Below are 19,739 nucleotides of genomic sequence, written 5' to 3' on the forward strand. Positions count from 1 at the left end.
CATAGCATCACTTGTCAGTTCACCCAATCCAACATTCAAAAGAAGGTCAAAGTGATGCTTAAAGATTTCCCAGGCTGTTTTTTTTGGAATGGCCATATACAAATGAAGTAGTGTCTGTGCCGTTTAAAGCATGGAATTGAAGAATGGCTTTCTCTGATCCTTTAGGCAGCTTATCAATCACTTCACGCAGGGGTATGTATTTTGGTTTTCTCGCTGTCCCAGCCACAAACCACACTTTGCACATGCAGGAAATTTAATGTAGATGAGCCAACAGAATTATAAGAACATCAACATCCCTTGAAACAAGAACAATGTTGTCCATAGCCATCTCTTTGCTCATGTGAATGGCATGCAAAATGAGTCTAGTATCCCCTTCTTCATGGTTGGCTGTGAGATTGGTCAAATTGAGACCTTGATTTGAGCTTATGACCCCTTCCTCATCAGAGAAACCACCAGCAACAACAATTGTTCTCTCTTGATCTTGAGTTTGAAGCATCAGTTCATTTGATATGAACTCAGCATAGCAATTTCTGTTCCACACAACTGGATGTTCTTCATCTGATTGAATGTATTCTTCAATACGGTCAATTGCATCCAGATTTTTCGCATCTTTTACTTTCCTATGGTTTTGTGCCGCAAGTTCTAAAGTTTGCAATCCTTTTTCTGTTCCAGCATGAAATACATCTTTATTTTCAGACTTGACATATAAGGCATGCAGTGGCTTGTGTGGAAGAAGTCTGTTTTCTTTTCAGGCTTGTATCTTGCTCCATGTTGTAGCCATCCATGACCGTCTGGAAAAGAAAATACATAACACTACTACTACAAATTTATTGTCCCCAAAAATGTGGGTATAGCTACCAAAATCAACTTTCTACATTGTTTAGTAGCTGAAATATAAGCTTTTTCGTGTGAATTGGTGGCCATTTTGAATTTTGTCATTTTCGGCATGTTATCTTCAAAATTCAGCTTGGCAACATTGTTTTTTGGATTCAGCATACAAAAACACAAAGAAAAAGATATGTTGCCGACTTTCACAAAGAAACGCCATGGATTCATTGATTGGCAACTTTTGGAAATATCCGACCAGTCAATGACAGGTTACGCCTCCACATGATGCAGTTAGACTTGCAGAAGTGCATTATAATAAGAGGTGATTTTAATTGCACCCTGCAACCTGAGTGCGATCGGGATGGCGCAGAACCTCACCCCGGACCAGCCAGACTGTTATCTAAAATAATAAGAGATTTTGGTTTTCAAGATATCTGGCGGATATAAAATACAGGCACCCATCAATTTACCTGGTGTAAGGTTGTCAATAATCAAGTGGCCCTTGCCAGACTTGATAGATTTTATATAAATTTGCCATTTGCCAACCTCTCCCCCACCACTGAAATTTCCCCGTCTGGTTTCTCCTACCATCACCTCATTACCATGAGTTACCATGTCGGGTTATCTCCAAATCGCCACTCTTTTTGGAAACTAAGCATTTCCATATTAGATAACCCCTCCTTTAGGAATGCCTTTGAGAGGGTGTGATCCAATCTGAGAGGCTTCAAATCCAGTTTTAAGGACCAGCGATTGTGGTGGGACAACACAAAGGTCCAAATTAGAAGTTTGTCAGCAGTTTTGTTTTCTAAACACACAGGTAGAACGCAGAATGAAAGTGGAGCTGGAGAAGGAGAGTCTCCTGATTCAAACAAATAAAAAAACCCATCCTACCCCCCAAAATAAACTAAGACTATGTGAGAAGAAGTCTCTTCTTAATAATATAATTTCTAATCAAACCCAAGGAGCGCTAACGAGACCATGCTTCCAGCACCTTTACCTCCTGGATTCTCCGACCTGGTTTTTCTTTGATTTTGAAACAAAATTCCCTTATTCCCAAATTACTGCTTTGAAACGTCCTGATAATTCAATCACGACCAACCCTGTAGAAATTAAGAAGGATGCAAGACTCTTCTTTTCTACACTTTACCAGGCAACATGTCGATGCAGAACTTGTTCCGAACTAGTTTGATGGTGTCGGTACACTAACGCCAAAGGAAATAACGGATCTGGAGTCACCGCTCACGCTTGAGGAACTTTCTGTTACCCTTAAAAGCCTGGACAGAGGGAAATCACCTGGCCTCGATGGTCTGCCAGTGGAGTTCTTCGAGAAATTTTGGGACTTGATTGGACCTGATTTGCTTCTGGTTTTCCTGGAGAGCTTGAAGAAGGGTGAACTTACACTGAGCTGCAGGAGAGCCGTGCTTACTTTGCTTCCGAAAAAAGGAAATTTATTGCTCATATCACAGTGGAGGCCAGTGTCCTTATTGTGTATGGACTATAAAATTTTCTCAAAGGCTTTGGCCTTGCGTCTCTCACCCCTACTAGGAGACATTATACAATGGATCAGACTTATTGTGTTCCTGGTCGCAATATTCAGGATAATATCTTTGTTGTCCGAGATGTCATTGAAATCTGTGAGACTAATGATGAAAGTTGTGGCTTGATCTTCCTCGACCAGGAGAAAGCTTTTGACTGTGTTTCTTATACATATCTTTTTGAAGTGCTGAAATGTTTTGGGTTTGGACCTCTCTTTCTATCCCATATACAATTATGTTGTTCAAACATATCGGCTATCTTAAAGATAAACAATGAACTTGTACCCCCCCTTTTGTGTTGGGAGAGGGGTAAGGCAGGGCTGCCCTCTGTCAGGAATTTTGTATGCTTTATCCCTTGAGCCCCTCTTAATTACCTTTTGGAAGTCCTTGTCTGGTGTTACTTTTGGAACCCACCCCTTAAAAAGCATTGCTTATGCAGATGACATCTGTGTCTGCATCAGACAGTCAGAAGACGTTGATTTGATGATTAGTGCAATGGATCTCTTCAGCAGGGCATCATCGGCCAAGATAAATTGGACAAAAACAGAAGTGCTGTGGCTTCAACCCTCTACCTACCCCCGACCTGCCCCCTATTTCCTCTCCCTCCTCCTCTCCCTGCCAATCTTTTGTGGAGAAGAGATGGGATTAAGTTTCTAGGAGTGTTCCTTGGCCCTGGGAATTTTGTGAGGCATAACTGGGAAGGCTTGATGGCACACATTGAAGTACTGTTACTGAAATTTAAGAAATTGCTCTGCAAACTGTCCTACCGAGGTAGTGTACTAGTCATCAACGGTCTGGTCACCACTAAGTTATGGTACAAGGTTCTTTCCCTGCAGCCGCCCAAAACTCTGGTGGAGGACATACAAAAATTCACCACCCATTTCTTCTGGTGCGGAAAGCATTGGCTGAGACCAGAGATTCTAAACTTACCAACTGCAGAGGGTGGCCAAGGGTTGGTTAATATCAAGTGCAGCATCATGGCTTTCTGCCTACGAACAACATGGCGCTTCTTGTTTGAACCATGTTTGGCCTGTAGACAGCTTACCAGCTGCATCTTGCGTCAAGTGGGGAAGTTGGACCTTGCACAGGAGCTGTTCCTGATGGACTCGACCAAGATAGACGTATCGATGGTACATGCCTTTCACCAAAGGCTACTGAATGTGTGGCAAGCCTTTATCTGTCTCCGTGACCCCTCAACTTGTGTTCGATCCATGTCCTTCAACGAACCATTATTTCACAACTCTGTATTTGGTGAGTGGGTGAATGAAAGCACCTTCATTCAAAAGTTTATAAATGCCTCAGTAACAAAAGTGTGTCACTTGAGAAACGCCACCAATGACAGATGGATCAGTGCTACCGCTCTGGCTTCGACAGTTGGCATTAGATCGTGTCGCAGAGTTGGCAGCTTTTTGAAAATTGTGCTTAGCAACTACTGTGCCTCAAATGGCTGGGCAAGCAACCCTCCCGTACCCACCTCTGAATCTTCTCCACCCTTCCTCAATCTTTGTCTATCTGATTCTCTCAGTTTGGAAGCGATTAGTTTTGGCTGCTCTCTTTCCTTTTCTGGGAGCAATCGAAAGACCCCTGTATGTGCAATGCTTAAAAATCCTTTTTCCTTCGTTGTCCTCCCCCGTACCCTGTAGATGGCCTGCAGTCTTGCCGAATACCCCTCCCCTTTACCCTATTTGGGGGTGGTACTATAAACAGCCTGTGCCGAAACGTGCTGGGGATCTTCAATGGAGAATTACTCATTGGATCCTACCCACAAATTCCCGAATTCACAGCTTCTTGCAAGCGATAAGTGAGCAATGCCCATTTTGTGGACAAACTGAAACCTTGCCCCATGCGTATGTACGCTGTGACCGGTTAACTCCTTTATTTGTTTTCTTTAAAATGTTACTTGCACGGTTTTTCTTTGTTTTTGATTTTCCTGCCTTTATTTTTGGCCCTCGTGGGCGGTTCAATTCCTCAACAACCATTTTAATTCATTTCTTTCTTGTGCAAGCCAAGTTGGCGATATACTACTGTGTTCAAAAAGTATCCGACCTTTATTTTTCGTGCGTAAAAAAGAAGAAGCTAGGGAGGCGTTGATTGGTGCATGTATGTAGGTGATCCTAATGCGCACGCGTGAATTTTTTCCCACCTGCAGAAGCTGTCATTCGACGGCAGACCGCCGATGAGTGAGGAAATGTAAGTGAGCACCGTCGGATTTTCGTTTTTGACAAAATGACGGAAAAACTTGAACAACGCTACTGCATCAAATTTTGTGTAAAGCTTGGCGATTCCCAAGTGGAAACGATCCGCAAGATTCAACACCGTTCATTCCATTATGAAGGAGGATTTGGGCTTCAGGAGAATCTCAGCGAAGTTCGTACCAAAGCTGTTAACGATTGAGCAGAAGCAACTCCGTTTGGAGATCGCACAGGACATGCTGGAGACTGTGAACAGCGATCCCAGCTTCCTCAACACAGTGATCACTGGCGATGAGTCCTGGGTTTATGGGTACGACCCAGAAACCAAGTTGCAGTCATCACAATGGAAGCATCCAACATCCCCGAGGCCAAAAAAAGTTGTTACACAAAGTTACACAAAATTTGATGCAGTAGCGCTGTTCAAGTTTTTCCGTCATTTTGTCAAAAACGAAAATCCGACGGCGCTCACTTACATTTCCTCACTCATCGGCGGTCTGCCGTCGAATGACAGCTTCTGCAGGTGGGAAAAAATTCACACGTGCGCATTAGGATCGCCTACATACGTGCACCAATCAACGCCTCCCTAGCTTCTTTTTTTTTTACGCACGAAAAATAAAGGTCGGATACTTTTTGAACACACTACGTATAAGACCAGGAAATCAAAGATACCCAATGATTCGTATAGTACAGATGGTTTGGAAATGTTTAAAGCTCTCTGTGTTTCAAGAGTGAAGCTGGAATTTTGTTGTTCTGATGTACAACTCTTTGAGAAGCAGTTGTGTGTGAGAGATGCATTTTACAAAATAGGTGAGGGTCAGTTGGTATTTACTATGTAGTTGTTTTCCTTAATACTTGCTTGTTTATTTGCTTATAGTTTGCTTATTTATCATGTAAATGTTTGTGCAACTGTTGTGATTGTTTTCTTTGAATCATCATTTATTGTTTTTTTAATACTTTTGTAATAAAAGGACATAAAAGTCTCTCTTTATTCGATTTCTCCCTTTTTATCTTCTCAACTTCTTTTATCTTACCTTCTCTTTTCTGTGCTTCTCTTTTCTGTGCTTCTGTATGATGTTTTATTCCCTGTGGCCCTCTTGAGTTTGAAGTCTTCCATGGGCAATGGTCAGGCGCTGCATTCCCTTCCCCCAATCTGCAATGTTGCAATATATTTGACACCCTTGCCTGCTTATATGCAAGCAGATTTTATCCTCATGGTTTTAATCACTTACATGGTGTCAATTGTTAAAAGCAATCCTTTGTTGAATTGAATATAATGGAGCTCAACTCGATGGGATTTTGGAGTTGGCAAAGTCTTTCATTGGGAAGTGCACACTCACCGTAAGTTGGACATTAGTCTGAGATATTATGATATGATTCAGATCAACTGCATCAGACCTTGTCGAGAGAATCATGAAAGAGCAATTTGGAGTTTCATAATGCAGTAGTGGAACACAATGGCCTATTCCTCTCAAAAAACACTGAGGGACCTTTAACATGCACAAGCAAAGATTAACTTAACTACACATCTGTACTCTTTGACATGCTGACATCATACATGTGAATAACCAAGATGACAGCTAGTTTATAGTCGGGCAAGGAATTTAGCCCAGATTCGACAGATCAAAGGTGAGTGATCTACCCTGAGCTGTCTTGTCACTCAATCCAAAGAGTGTGTTGGCACCTCAATTTCCTTCAAACGAGTGAGCTCACACGGAACCACCCTGGTTCCACATATAAATCCTGTCATTCCGCATCCTGCAGCTTGCTCTGCATTTCTTCATGCAAGCTAGGACAGAACTGGCTCCATATTGCTTCTGACAAGGCAGTAATGAAATAGAGAGATGGATGTGGATCCTCGTGTGAAATTGTGGTCAATTTGAGACTAAAGTGTCTCTCTTCAATCGTACCGTGTTATCCGCTTCTTACATCCATAATGGGCAGCATTTCTGCTTTTTTTCTCCTCCTTTACCCAGATGGAATTTGACCACCCCCTTCCCTTAATGGATGCCCAATTCTGGAATATTATTCACTTTCTGAAATCTGTTCAGTTTTGCCATTATTCATGCTAGATTAGCTTAAAAAATGAAACTTTTCCATAAAGACCATAAGTCTTTGGAATTGTATATGTTTATGGTACGCATTCAATGATGATTTTTAACTCAACTGGCCGGCAACTGGACTACCATCCAGTTGAGTTCATCACGTACTGAACCCTCCGGCGTCCGTCGTCTGTCATCGTCGTCGTCTGTCATCTGTCATCCGTTAACTTTTCGACGTTAACACTCCAGCGTCCACAAATATCAACCGATTCTGATCAAACTTGACATGCAGCATCCGTACCCCAAGGACCAGGTTGGTATTACATTTCAGCCCGATCCGTTGAAAAATGGCGGACTTAGGCGACCATTTTGTTTTTGGTCATGAAAACGACGTTAACACTCCAGCGTCCACGAATATTAACAGATTTTGATCAAACTTAGAATGTTCAACCCTTACCAGACAAGGTAGGTTGCTATTGCATTCCAACCCGATGCGTCACAAAATGGCCACCATAGGCCGCCATGTTGTTTTCAGCTCCGAAACGACGTTAAGACTTTAACGTCCACAAATATTTATGGATTTTGATCAAACTTGGTGTGTGAGACTCTTACCACACAAGTACACAACTATATTTCTGCAACATTGTTGCAAAGTGTAACATTGTATCAATTGTAAAACAAGGACAAGTATAAGGATACAAGGACCTTAAAATTATTACACAAGGTTGTTGGCTTTTCATTTAAGTCAAATCTAGTACAGACAACTGACCTACTTTAAAGTTGTCCAGTCAGTTCAGTTGAGTTCTGCTTCCCTGGAAGCTCTAGTTTTTAATTACTATGATGATATATAAGTAGTGTATACTTAAATGCTAAATAATGTCAATCATAACAAACTGACATTTTAGCCACATCTCAATTAACTTGAAGGAAGGACGTATCTCAAACATATCTGATCGTTTCTGATAGAGTGCTTCACTAAGGTGAATGGTTCCAATGCTCCAAACTGCTGCACTGTCACATGCATGACAGTGAACTGGAGCAAGCATTTTGTGAATACGAATTCAACATTGCTTTTGTGGTTACTGCACTGACCCTTGATTCCTGTGTGGTGTGGCATCACAGTGGCACCATTGGGCCTGCGTGCGTCACCCCCACGCGGGCTTGGAACGGAGCTTATCCTCACCCGGCAGGTCCAGCTCCACTGGCGTGCTCCCACAGACTCCTATGGATCCATTGTGCACTACGTAATCTACTACAGCCGGCATGGAAGCACCAGGTTTGGATGGGATATCACATTTGAGGTCTTCAAAGTGGTCCATTCAAGGGGTTTGACTATGACACCTTCAGTAATAGTTGGGAAATCTGGGAACCAATTAATTCAGCAGCTGTGACAAAGTGATGGGCAGTCAGAATTGTTTGCTCATCCTTCTAGCGAGAGTTTGCCATTCATTTTAGGTCCCCAAAATATAGATGACTCCACCTGGTCCAAATTTCATAAAAGACACGTATTTATTGGTACAGGTACACAGGACTGTAGGACAGATTCAAAATAAGAGTTTGAGGACATATGTGCATTGCAAGGTGATCAACATGAATTTATGGAAAACAGAAATACAGAAAGAGGAAAGGTTTCCTCTTTTACTTTCAAAGAGAATTTTTTTTAAATGCATTGTATAAAATCAAGCAGGTGGTGCATCACCACCTCATGCCATCCGACATCTTTACTCATGTTAATTTTCTACTCCCAATAAACCCCTTTCTCATCCAACCTTTTAACTTCCTGTTCACAATGTTTCTTTTCTTCTCCTCTATTACCTCTATCCGTTCAAAAACAATATTGCTTGTTGTATTCACATGATGTCCAGCTGCTCCCACTTCCCTGTCAGTACACTTTTATATACGTAGGTTGGCAGGATCGCTTAGACTTAGAGGTTTGCCCACTCATCTCTGAGCTTTCCAGCCTGGAATCACCAGATCATCAGGTTACACTGCTTGCTATCTTAGAATGTAGTTTGTACACACAACAAGTTGTCTAGGCCTACATACCAATAAGTAATGATTGAAATGAGATGACAATATATTGACTTCCGGTTCCATTTCTTTGTCGTTCGACGTGTGACTTGTACTCCAAGTGATGTGCCTTTTTTTGTTGTTTCCTGTAACTATAACTGTCAAAAGTTGTATTTTCAGTATTTTGTGTAAATATTTACTTGATGTTCCTCATTGTTCTAGTTCATATAAACTGCACTCTGCCACATACTCCGCTCTACCTCCTGTCTTCAACTTCACTCTCCAGTTACCCTGTTCTATTCTTTCTTTTACTTGCTAACACGTCTTTTCTAGTGCTCTTAATAACAACCCTAAACTTCATGCTCCACATGTCTCTCTTTAACATGTAAGGGGAAAACAGGTCTTCTATCATACACTTATTGTCTGTTGTCCTCTTATCTTTTCACCTCCTCCAACACTTAATAACATGTTCCCTTACAAGGAGCTTGGGCACAAGATGAGGCCATTAAGCCCATCAAAGCATGTGATATTATTGCCCACATATGCTTGTTTGTCTGAGCTCTATCCTTTTAAATGCCGAGCATTAAGCAAGTAAGCAGCACATACCATGTTTAAAGTCTTTGGTATGATTCGGCTGGGGTTTGAAATGTCGACCTCCCAGACCCGGAGCGGATGCTCTAACCATTGCAACACTTCTTACAGTCTCCTTCCTCCTGACCCAATCAGTCATGTCACAACTATCCCGACTCACACATACAGTCTTTGACAACTGCACACACTCAACTAAACCTTGCTTAAACTCTGATGGATGCAAGGGTCAATCCCACATTACTGATCTGGGTTTACACAAATGTGACCAGGCCAGATGTGAGGACCAGATTTTTTTCATTCTCACCCCATCTCTTCTCACCCCATCCCTGAACCCATCTTTCTCACCCATCTCTTCTCATCCAGTTCCTTCACACCCAGTTCTTGCTCACTCTATCCCTGCACACTCCGTCCATTCTCACTCATCCCTTCTCACGTTGTCTCTGCTCACACCGTCCCTGCTCACTCGGTCCCTTCTCAACCATCCCTGCTCACTCGGTCCCTTCTCAACCATCCCTTCTCACACTTCCCTTCTCACACCATCCCTGCTCACTCTGTCCCTTTTCACTCAATCCATTCTCACTCCGTCCCTCTCACACCATCGCTTGTCACCATCTCCCTTCTCACCCTGCCCCTTCTCATGCATCCATTCACATTCTGTTCCTGATCACTCCTACAAGTGTTCTCCTGTATGTGCTCCCCCCTCTCTACCCCTCTGGTCCACCATCATCAAAGGTCTGTACTCTAACTGAATGGATCTGTCCATACAAACTGGCACAGAGCAGATAAACAGATATTTTACATTTCATGGAAACATTTAATTTGTAGGATGTCCTGGACTTTTTGAGTCTTCCTGGTTATTGTCTCCTTCACTCGAATAGGCCTGATTCCCACACTTATGGTGATGTTGTTGTGTAAGTTCATGCATACCTTCCCCATAAATTCTATCCCTCACTGTTTTCCCCCAATCCTATGGATTACATTTGGATTTCTGTACCTCTCTGTAACAACTAATTATTGCTTTGTGTGGTCTACCAACCACCAAATCCGATATCTCCAAATGAGTCTCTCCACAGACATTGACATTCTGCTCTCCTCTCCCACCAGTTCTCTTTTCCTAATCGGTAGAGACTTTAATATGCACCATATTAGGCTGGCTTGGTGTTTATTAACATACAGTACCTTCAGAAAGTATTCACACCCCTTGACTTTTGTCACATCTTGTTGTGTTACAGCCTAAATCTAACATGGATTAAATTGAGATTTTTTTTGTCACTGATCTACACATAATCTATATATATATAAAACACAGTTTGTGTGTGTGTGTGTGTGTGTGTGTAATGTTACCGATAGACTCCTAAACGGAGAGGCTTACGTGCTTGATATTTGGCATAGACATGGCCATTGAGCCTGGGACGAACATGGCCGAACTCAAAATATTTGACGATCCATATTTTTTATTCATATTTACCTCAGCGCATTTCAGCGAAGTACCCGCTAATCTCAGCCGGTTCCAGAGCAGCTCGCTGATTCGCTCAGAGCGATCACGTGATGTTCCATTCCCGCCGCCAGACTGATTCGCTCAGAGCGATCACGTGATGTTCCATCCCGTCACACGTCACACGTTTTTTCACCTTTTATGCGATCGTGTTTTGTATCGATTTTGTGCGATATGAATTAAATGTCTTTGAAACAGCTGTGAAACGTCTTTCCACAACCCTTCCGCAACCGATTGGAGCAGTTTATTGCCGCACAAAACGAGATCCGCGAAGCGAGTTGGTCGAGTCGTGCTGACCAAGATGGCGACACGGCGGCTTCACTTTTCACGGAGTATGAGCGTTCTATATATTTTCAATTCAGTGCGCCCGTGATTTGTGGCATAGACATGACCATTGGGCCTTCACGGTGTAATTTGTGCGAGGCCTTTGTCCGAGTGAGCTTGAGTCGAGAGGGCGAATGTACGGGTTGGGAATGTACGGGTCTCCCTTCCCCCGCCCGGCAACGCCAGTACTGGAGGACGTCACAGGATCGGTGAGTCTCCAAAATCCGCTTCGTGCTGTTGCGAATATGCAGGACTATGTCCGATTGTTGTGCTGCTCTCCGACCATGAGAACTGCAACATCATTGTTGACTGGCCATCCCCTTCCCTCCCCCTTCGCCCTCCCCCCTCCGTCCCCCCCTCACTTCCCCCTCCACCCTACCCCTCCACCCTACCCCTCCACCCTACCCCTCCCCTTCTCCCCTCCCCTTCTCCCCTCCCCCTCCCCCTCCCCTTCTCCCCTCCGCCTCCATTTTCCCCCTCCCCTCCATTTTCCCCCTCCCCTCCATTTCCCCCTCCCCCTCCATTTTCTCCCTCCCCCTCCATTTTCCCCCTCCCCCTCCCTTTTCCCCCTCCCCCTCCCTTTTCCCCCTCCCCCTCCCTTTTCCCCCTCCCCCTCCCTTTTCCCCCTCCCCTCCCCCTCCCTTTTCCCCCTCCCCCTCCCTTTCCCCCTCCCCCTCCCTTTCCCCCTCCCCCCTCCCCCTCTCTTTCCCCCTCCCCCCTCCCCCCTCCCCTTCCTCCTCCCCCCTCCCCCTTCCCCTCCCCCCTCCCCCCTCCTCCTCCCTTCCCCCCTCCACCCTACCTCCTCCACCTTACCTCCTCCCCCTCCCTTTTCCCCCTCCCCTCCACCACCCTTCTCCCCTCCCCCACCCTTCTCCCCTCCCCCCTCTTCTCCCCTCCCCCCCCGTTCCCCTCCCCTCCCCTCCCCCCTCCCTTCTCCTCCGCTCCCCCGCCCGGCAATGCCGGGTACTTCTGCCGTGTCCCCCCCTCCCCCTCCCACTCACCCTCACCCCTCCCCCTCCTCCTACCCCCTCCCACCCCTTCCCCCTCCCCCTCCCCCTCCCCCTCCCTCTCCCCCTTCCATCCCTCACCCTCCCATCCCTCACCCTCCCCATCCCCCCCTCCCCTCTCCCCCCTCCCCTCCCCCCTCCCCCCTCCCCCCTCCCCCTTCCCCCCTCCACTCCCCCCTCCCTTCCCCCCCTTCCCCCCCTCCCCCCTCCCCTCCCCACCTCCCCTCCCCACCTCCCCTCCCCACTCCCTCCTCCCCTCCCTCCTCCCCTCCCTCCTCCCCTCCCCCCTCCCCCTTCCCCCTCCCCCCTCCCCCCTCCCCCCTCCCCCCTCCCCCTCCCCCCTCCCCCTCCCCCCTCCCCCCTCCCCCCTCCCCCTCCCCCTCCCATCCCTCACCCTCCCCATCCCCCACTCTTCTCCCCTCCCCACCCTCCCCTCCCCTCTCCCCCCGTTCCCCTCCCCTTCCTCCTCCCCTCCCCTCCCCCGCCCGGCAATGCCGGGTACTTCTGCCGGGTCCCCTCCCCCCTTCCCCTCCCCCCTCCCTCCTAACCATGGTTGTCAGCATCATGCTATGGGGATGCTTTTCAGCAGCAGGGACTGGGAGACCTGTAAGGATAGAAGGAATGATGAATGGAGCCAAATACAGGCAAATCCTTGAGGAGAAGCTGCTTCAGAGTGCAAAAGACCTTCGATTGCTATGAAGATTTACATTCTAACAGAACAATGACCCCAAGCATACAGCCAAAGCAACACTGGAATGGCTTCAGAACAAGAAGGTGAAAGTCCTTGGGTGGCCCAGCCAAAGCCCAGACATTAATTCCATTGGGAATCTATGGAAAATCTTGAAGACTGCTGTTCACCGACCCTCCCCATCCAACTTGACAGAGTTTGAGCAAATCTGCAAAGAACAATGGGAGAAACTGAAGAAATCCAGATGTGCAAAGCTGATGGACATACCCAAAGAAGACTCGAATATGTAATTATTGCCAAAAGTGCTTCTATGAAGTATTGACTCAGGGGGTTGAACACTTATGTAAATTAGATATTTCTGTATTTTATTTTTTCATTATTTTGTAAAAGTTTCTTTTAAAAATTGCGCTTTGACATCATGGAGTGTTATGTGTGGATAAATGACAAAAAAATGTTAATTTAATACATTTTAAACAAAATGTGAAAAAAGTCAAGGGATATGAATAATTTCTGAAGGCACTGTACATATTGTACGTACATGTACACTACCAGTCAAAAGTTTTAGAACACCTCAAATTTTCCAGTTTTTATTGAAATTTAAGCAATTCAAGTCCAGTGAATAACCTGAAATGGTACAAAGGTAAGCAGTAAACTGCTCGAGATTAAAAAAAGAAGTTTAGGTTAGCAAAAACGGGAAAATAATGTAAATTGCACAGTTATATTGTAAAAAAGGCCTTCTTCAGGGAACAAGTAATGGGTTAACAACTTACAGCTGTTCTGCAGCAATGCAAGTAAATTAAGCCTTGAAAGTTGATGCAAACAATTCCTACAGGTGTCCAAACCTCTGCTGATTACTTGATTACAAACCCCCCTGTCTGTATAAAAGCAGTATTGGAACAGACTGTTATTACACCCTCTGAAGCATTATTTGCACTGCAGGAAGTAGTATATTGGAAACTGGAGGAAACTCTGACAGGAAGAGGTCTGGCAGACCCAAAGCCACAACAGAATCAGAAGACAAGTTTCTGAGAGTCAACAGCTTGCGTGATAGGCGGCTCACAGGACAACAGCTTCAAGCACAACTTAACACTGGTCGAAGTAAGCAAGTCTCAGTTTCAACTGTGAAGAGAAGACTTCGAGCTGCAGGTTTGACAGGTCGAGGGGCAGTAAGAAAGCCATTGCTAAGATGGAAAAATAAGAAAAAGAGGCTTGCCTGGGCCATGAAGCACCGCCAGTGTTCTAATGAAGACTGGAAGAAGGTCTTATGGACCGATGAATCAAAATTTGAAATCTTTGGTTCATAACGCAGGGTTTTTGTACGCCGTCGAGTAGGCGAAAGGATGGTCCCTCAGTGCGTGACACCAACTGTCAAACATGGAGGAGGAAGCGTGATGGTCTTGGGCTCTTTTGCTGGATCCAGAGTCGGCGACTTGCACAGAGTGACTGGCACCCTGAACCAAAAGGGCGACCACAGCATTTTGCAGCGCCATGCAATACCCTCTGGTATACGCCTAGTTGGTCAGGGGTTAATCCTACAGAAATATAATGACCCTAAACACACCTCCAGGCTATTTCAAAACTACCTTCGAGGAAAAGAACAAGACGGTAGGCTTCAAATCATGGAATGGCCAGCACAGTCTCCAGACTTAAAACCCCATCGAGCTGGTTTTGGATGAACTGGACAGAAGGGTGAAAGCAAAGCAACCTACAAGTGCAACACATTTGTGGGAACTTCTGCAACAGTGTTGGGAAGAACTTCCTGAACAATATTTGATTTCCATTGTAGAAAGAATGCCACGAGTGTGTTCGGCGGTTACATCTGCAAATAGTGGCTACTTTGATGAGTCAAAAATCTAAATTAAATCTTGTTAAACAAAATGATTCTATGATTTCTTTTTTATCTCCAATTGTTCATTTGTTCTATGCTTAATTTCAGAGTACATTGAGACATGTAGTGAAATTATACCAAGGTGAACCCAGGGTGTGCTCGCTTCAAAAGGGGCGTCTATAAGACCCGGGACAACTGGGGCGCACGGACACTCCAGCGGAACTCACTGTGACATAGTCCTGTAGTTTGAATGGTATGTACGCCCCTAAATGCTGCGCTGACTGTCCTCTCTATTGGACCATTGCCATATTGAATCGACCATTGCTCATGAAATACTCTGATTTTAATGCCTGTTGCATGAATGTATTTTTACAGGATGTACTTCAGATCTAAATGATATTAAACCTACCCAGAGGTCAAGTCGTGTCTGAGCTTGATTTTCACGACATTTAATATCATTTAGATCGCCGGAATGGCTGACCACAAGATGATCGTGGTACCGATTCTCGGAGCCGACTCTCAAGCTGAGGGATCAGCATCGGAGTTCACACACTGGCTCAAAACGCTGGAGAATTACTTTGCTGCTCACGAAACAGAGCCCACCGCTGCGATGAAGCTGTCCGTGTTACAGTCGAAGGTCTATCACACCGTTTTCCGGAACATTTCTCAATTTGAGACGTACGCTACGGCTCTGGCCGAGCTGAAGCGCCTATACGTAAAGACACGGAGCGCTGTGCACGGCCGGCATCAACTCTCCCAGCGGCGACAACAACCATCTGAATCGATCGATCGCTTCACGCAGGAGTTGCGCTACCTGTTGGCGGACTGCGTGCAGGACGTCCGGACCCACGAGCAAGTGCAGGACGACTTGCTCCGAGATTCATTCATCTCCGGAATTAATTCTGGAGTCTTGCGGCTCCGACTCCTGGAGGTCGCGGATCTGACATTTACGGAGGCACTACGACTGGCACGCGTATATACAGATGCCCGAGAACAATCCACCGCATATGATCACCCACGAGTCGTGGCGGGGACCTCGCAACTCGCGCGACCGGAGAGGGCTACCACCGAGGATACGGAGGAGGACCCGACCACCACGGCCGAGTCTCCGGGAGCTCCTGAAGCGGACTCCGCTTCCGGCCTCACTGCTGCCACCACTGCCCGGCCACGGCCTGACCGGTATGCAAAATGTTATTTTTGCGGGAATCGGCAGCACCCTCGCTCTGAATGCCCGGCCCGGGAGGCTACATGCCACCTGTGCTCCACCAAGGGCCATTTTGCAAAGGTCTGCAGGAAGGCCGCTCGGGGCACATGTCCCCGCGCGACCTTGAATGGGCTCATCGCGGAGCCAACGGATCGAGCGCCGGACGGGGCGCCTCACTCGGCTTTGATGAGCCGCTCTCCTTCTCGCGGGCCTCTGGCTGCACGCCCGACCTTGGTGAGATACACCGGGCCGCCGAAACAAATGGCGCGAACGCGACCGGCCGCAGCGCGACAGACCTTGACTGGCGTTCGAACGCCTACTTCAAACAAGCGACATGCTCCTGCTTTGGAAACTCCTCTCGATGTGCGGCAAACGCAGCACGTGACTCGAGCCCCATCTGACGGCGGCTCTTACGAATTACATGCACCCACTTTGGCATATGAATCTGCAGACGGCAGAGATCCTTCTCACGTGACTCGAGCGCCATCTGACGGCGGCTCTTACGAATTACATGCACCCACTTTGGCATATGAATCTGCAGACGGCAGAGGTCTTTCTCACGTGACTCGAGCGCCATCTGGCGGCGGCTCTTACGAATTACATGCACCCACTTTGGCATATGAATCTGCAGACGGCAGAGATCTTTCTCACGTGACTCGAGCGCCATCTGGCGGCGGCTCTTACAACCTACACACACCCACTCTAGCAAATGAATCTGCTGATGAGCCAACTGACTTCAATGCTCCTGCTGAGGCCCAACATGCCGACGCTGCCCGAAGGATTGCAGCCGGCGTGGGATCCACCCGCGAGGCGCGATCTTCTCGCCCGGCCGGTACAATACCTGCCAGGTCTGCCGGCCTTGCGCAGGCCATCATTCCGCTCACGGTCGTGGGCGTTTTTGCACAAGCTTTGATTGACACGGGGTCCACGGATAGTTTTATCGATCAGCGACTCGTGCATCAACATGGGTGGCCGGTTCTCGGGACAACCCACCGGATCTCCATGGCCTCTCAGGGACTTCGGTTGAGCACAAAAGGGGCGTGTCGATTGAAACTTGTGATAAAGGGACGCATGTTCCCGGACGTGTATCTCATGGTATTACCTGCTTTATGCGCTGACGTTCTGTTAGGACTTGATTTCCTTAAGCGGCATGGACGTTTGGAAATAGACTTCGGTGGGCCGGACACGCTCGCTGTGTGCGCCCTCGCTCAAATGGACATGGAGCCTCTCTCACTGTTCCCCAACCTGACCACTGATTGTAACCCCTGTAGCCGTCAAATCGCGGCGCTACTCTTGCGCGGACGCGCAATTCATTGCGGAAGAAATGGCCCTGCTCTTAAAGGACGGTATTATAGAACACAGTAGGTCACTGTGGCGGGCCCAAGTCTTAGTGGTGCGGAGTGAGGCCCACCGCCGGCGCATGGTAATCGACTATTCACAGACGATTAATCGTTTTACACAGCTGGATGCCTACCCCTTACCGGGGATGGACGCCCTGGTACGCCAGGTGGCCCTGTATTCCGTTTATAGCACTCTCGATCTGCGTAGTGCGTATCATCAAGTCCCCATCTCTAGGGCTGATCGTGTCTTTACAGCCTTTGAATCGGGTCAGCGGTTGTACCAGTTCACGCGACTCCCCTTTGGGGTAACTAACGGAGTCGCTTGTTTTCAGAGGGCTATGGATGACCTCGTTGCGAAGGAGAATTTGACCGATGTCTTTGTCTATCTGGACAATCTTATGGTTTGTGGGTATGACCAGGAGCATCACGACGCTAATCTGAAACGCTTCCTCGAGGTCGCGCGGAAATATCGCCTAACCATGAATGCGGCTAAGTGTCGATACTCTCTACGCACGGTAGACCTTTTGGGGTACACCGTGACCCATGGCTCCGTCTCTCCGGATAAGGAGCGTCTGCGCCCTTTACTCGATATGGCTCCGCCTAGCGATCGGGCTTCGCTGAAACGCGCTCTAGGGCTGTTCGCCCACTATTCAAAGTGGGTGCAAAATTTCTCCACGAAGCTCCGCCCCCTCATGGCCTGCGACACTTTCCCCATGGGCCCGGCCGCCCTGGCGGCCTTCGAGGGCCTTAAAGTCGACATCGCTGGCGCCGCTGTCGCGACGATTGACGAGAGTGCCTCTTTCGTTTTGGAGAGTGATGCCTCAGATCATGCGATAGCGGCGACTCTCTCCCAAGGGGGCCGCCCTGTGGCTTTCTTCTCGCGGACTCTCACCTCCGCCGAGCGGAGGCATTCGTCTGTCGAAAAGGAAGCGTACGCGATCCTATGTACTGCCACCAACCAGACTCCTCACGAATGACTGTTCCACCACCCTAGAAGCTCCGGCAGTATCCAATCTTTACCCAGCTGGCTCGCTGAACCGGGGTCCGCCTATCTCAAACGAGCAGTTCGCGCTAGCAAGTACGACCCTCTTGTTGACAAGGTGCAGGTCCTCCAGGCTAATCCCGAGCATGCTCGCGTGTTAACGGCGGATGGCCGCGAGTCTACTGTCTCCGTACGCCATCTCGCCCCATGTGGGGACGACGACAGGGATATCGACGAACCCGTCTACGAGTCTATGGACTCTACCGAAGCTTCCCCTATGGAACTACCACCGTTACTTCCGTCGTTCCCCACTCCCGTGCCCGAAGGCGCTGGGGCGCCCCCTCCGACTCCCACCTCCGGCGGCTATTCCGACGCGGGGGACTCCGGGCTTGGGGACGCCGTGCCCGGTAGATTCCGAACACGAACTGGCAGGGAAGTTCGCCGCCCCGACCGCTATGGGTGGACCGACTGACGTGGATTGACGTGACCCATTCGATTATTGCTGATGCTTGCTTGCAACCTGCCGAGCGGCAGTATAGTTCTATCGGCGGGGAGAATGTAGTGAAATTATACCAAGGTGAACCCAGGGTGTGCTCGCTTCAAAAGGGGCGTCTATAAGACCCGGGACAACCGGGGCGCACGGACACTCCAGCGGAACTCACTGTGACATAGTCCTGTAGTTTGAATGGTATGTTCGCCCCTAAATGCTGCGCTGACTGTCCTCTCTATTGGACCATTGCCATATTGAATCGACCATTGCTCATGAAATACTCTGATTTTAATGCCTGTTGCATGAATGTATTTTTACAGGATGTACTTCAGATCTAAATGATATTAAACCTACCCAGAGGTCAAGTCGTGTCTGAGCTTGATTTTCACGACAAGACATTTCAATAAAAACTGGAAAAATTGAGGTGTTCTAAAACTTTTGACCAGCGGTGTACGTATTGTACGTACTGTACGTACATTTTCCAGCAGCTAAGCCATTCTGTGAAACGACTGGACATACTCATTGTGTTTCTTTTACCACATGCATCTCCCCAAATGGCAACCATTAATTACTAGACATTGCCATGTCAAACTATTCCTCCAACTTGCACTGCTCCTCTTCAGCTCTTCTATGCTATTCTGTCTTTGTGTTGACAAAAATGTGCGGCTAGTTGAAAGTTATTCGAGAAATCCCAAGACGCAGACATTTATGCCAATTTGGTAAAGCCAAATGATTTGGCCTTCATTCGTATTCATCACAAAGTTGCAGTGTAGCATCATTGGCTGAGGGTGAGGGTGAAGCTTTACCACTGATGCAATCTGCTACTTAGGGCAGGAAGTATGAATTTGGCCATGTTGCTGGCGATAGCTTGCTTGCTGGCGATAGGGATGACGGTTTATAGGTGGGGCCGAGATTCAAACCCAGGCCAGACAGCTTAGAGGCGAGTGTGCGTACCACGAGGTCATCCCGTCAGTCCCATGGATTGGCCTAAAATCTGCTCTCTCCTGTCAACATTGGTGTATCATAACAACTGCTCTGAATATAACCTTTTCTGGGATTTCTTCTAACCACTTTCTCTTCTTCACAAGTTTATCCTATCTGCCATTCAACCTTTCTGCCCATCATCTCAACCCTTGTAACCCTTGTATGTGATGAGGCAATCACTAGAAAACAACTTGCATTCTCC

The 19,739-nt window shown here is 47.3% G+C and overlaps 1 protein-coding gene across 1 annotated transcript in view; it reads left to right on the top strand.

Annotated features, from left to right (window-relative positions):
* Window positions 1-19,739, top strand: part of LOC137420765 (neogenin) — a 594,601-nt gene that overhangs the window by 371,157 nt on the left and 203,705 nt on the right. The window contains exon 8 of the mRNA XM_078772332.1: window positions 7,717-7,870. Coding sequence (XP_078628458.1) covers window positions 7,717-7,870 — 154 coding nt within the window. The remainder of the gene's footprint in view (window positions 1-7,716; window positions 7,871-19,739) is intronic.

This window comes from Myxine glutinosa, chromosome 2 (genome assembly GCF_964187855.1).
Source record: "Myxine glutinosa chromosome 2, kmMyxGlut1.1, whole genome shotgun sequence".
NCBI lineage: Eukaryota > Metazoa > Chordata > Myxini > Myxiniformes > Myxinidae > Myxine > Myxine glutinosa.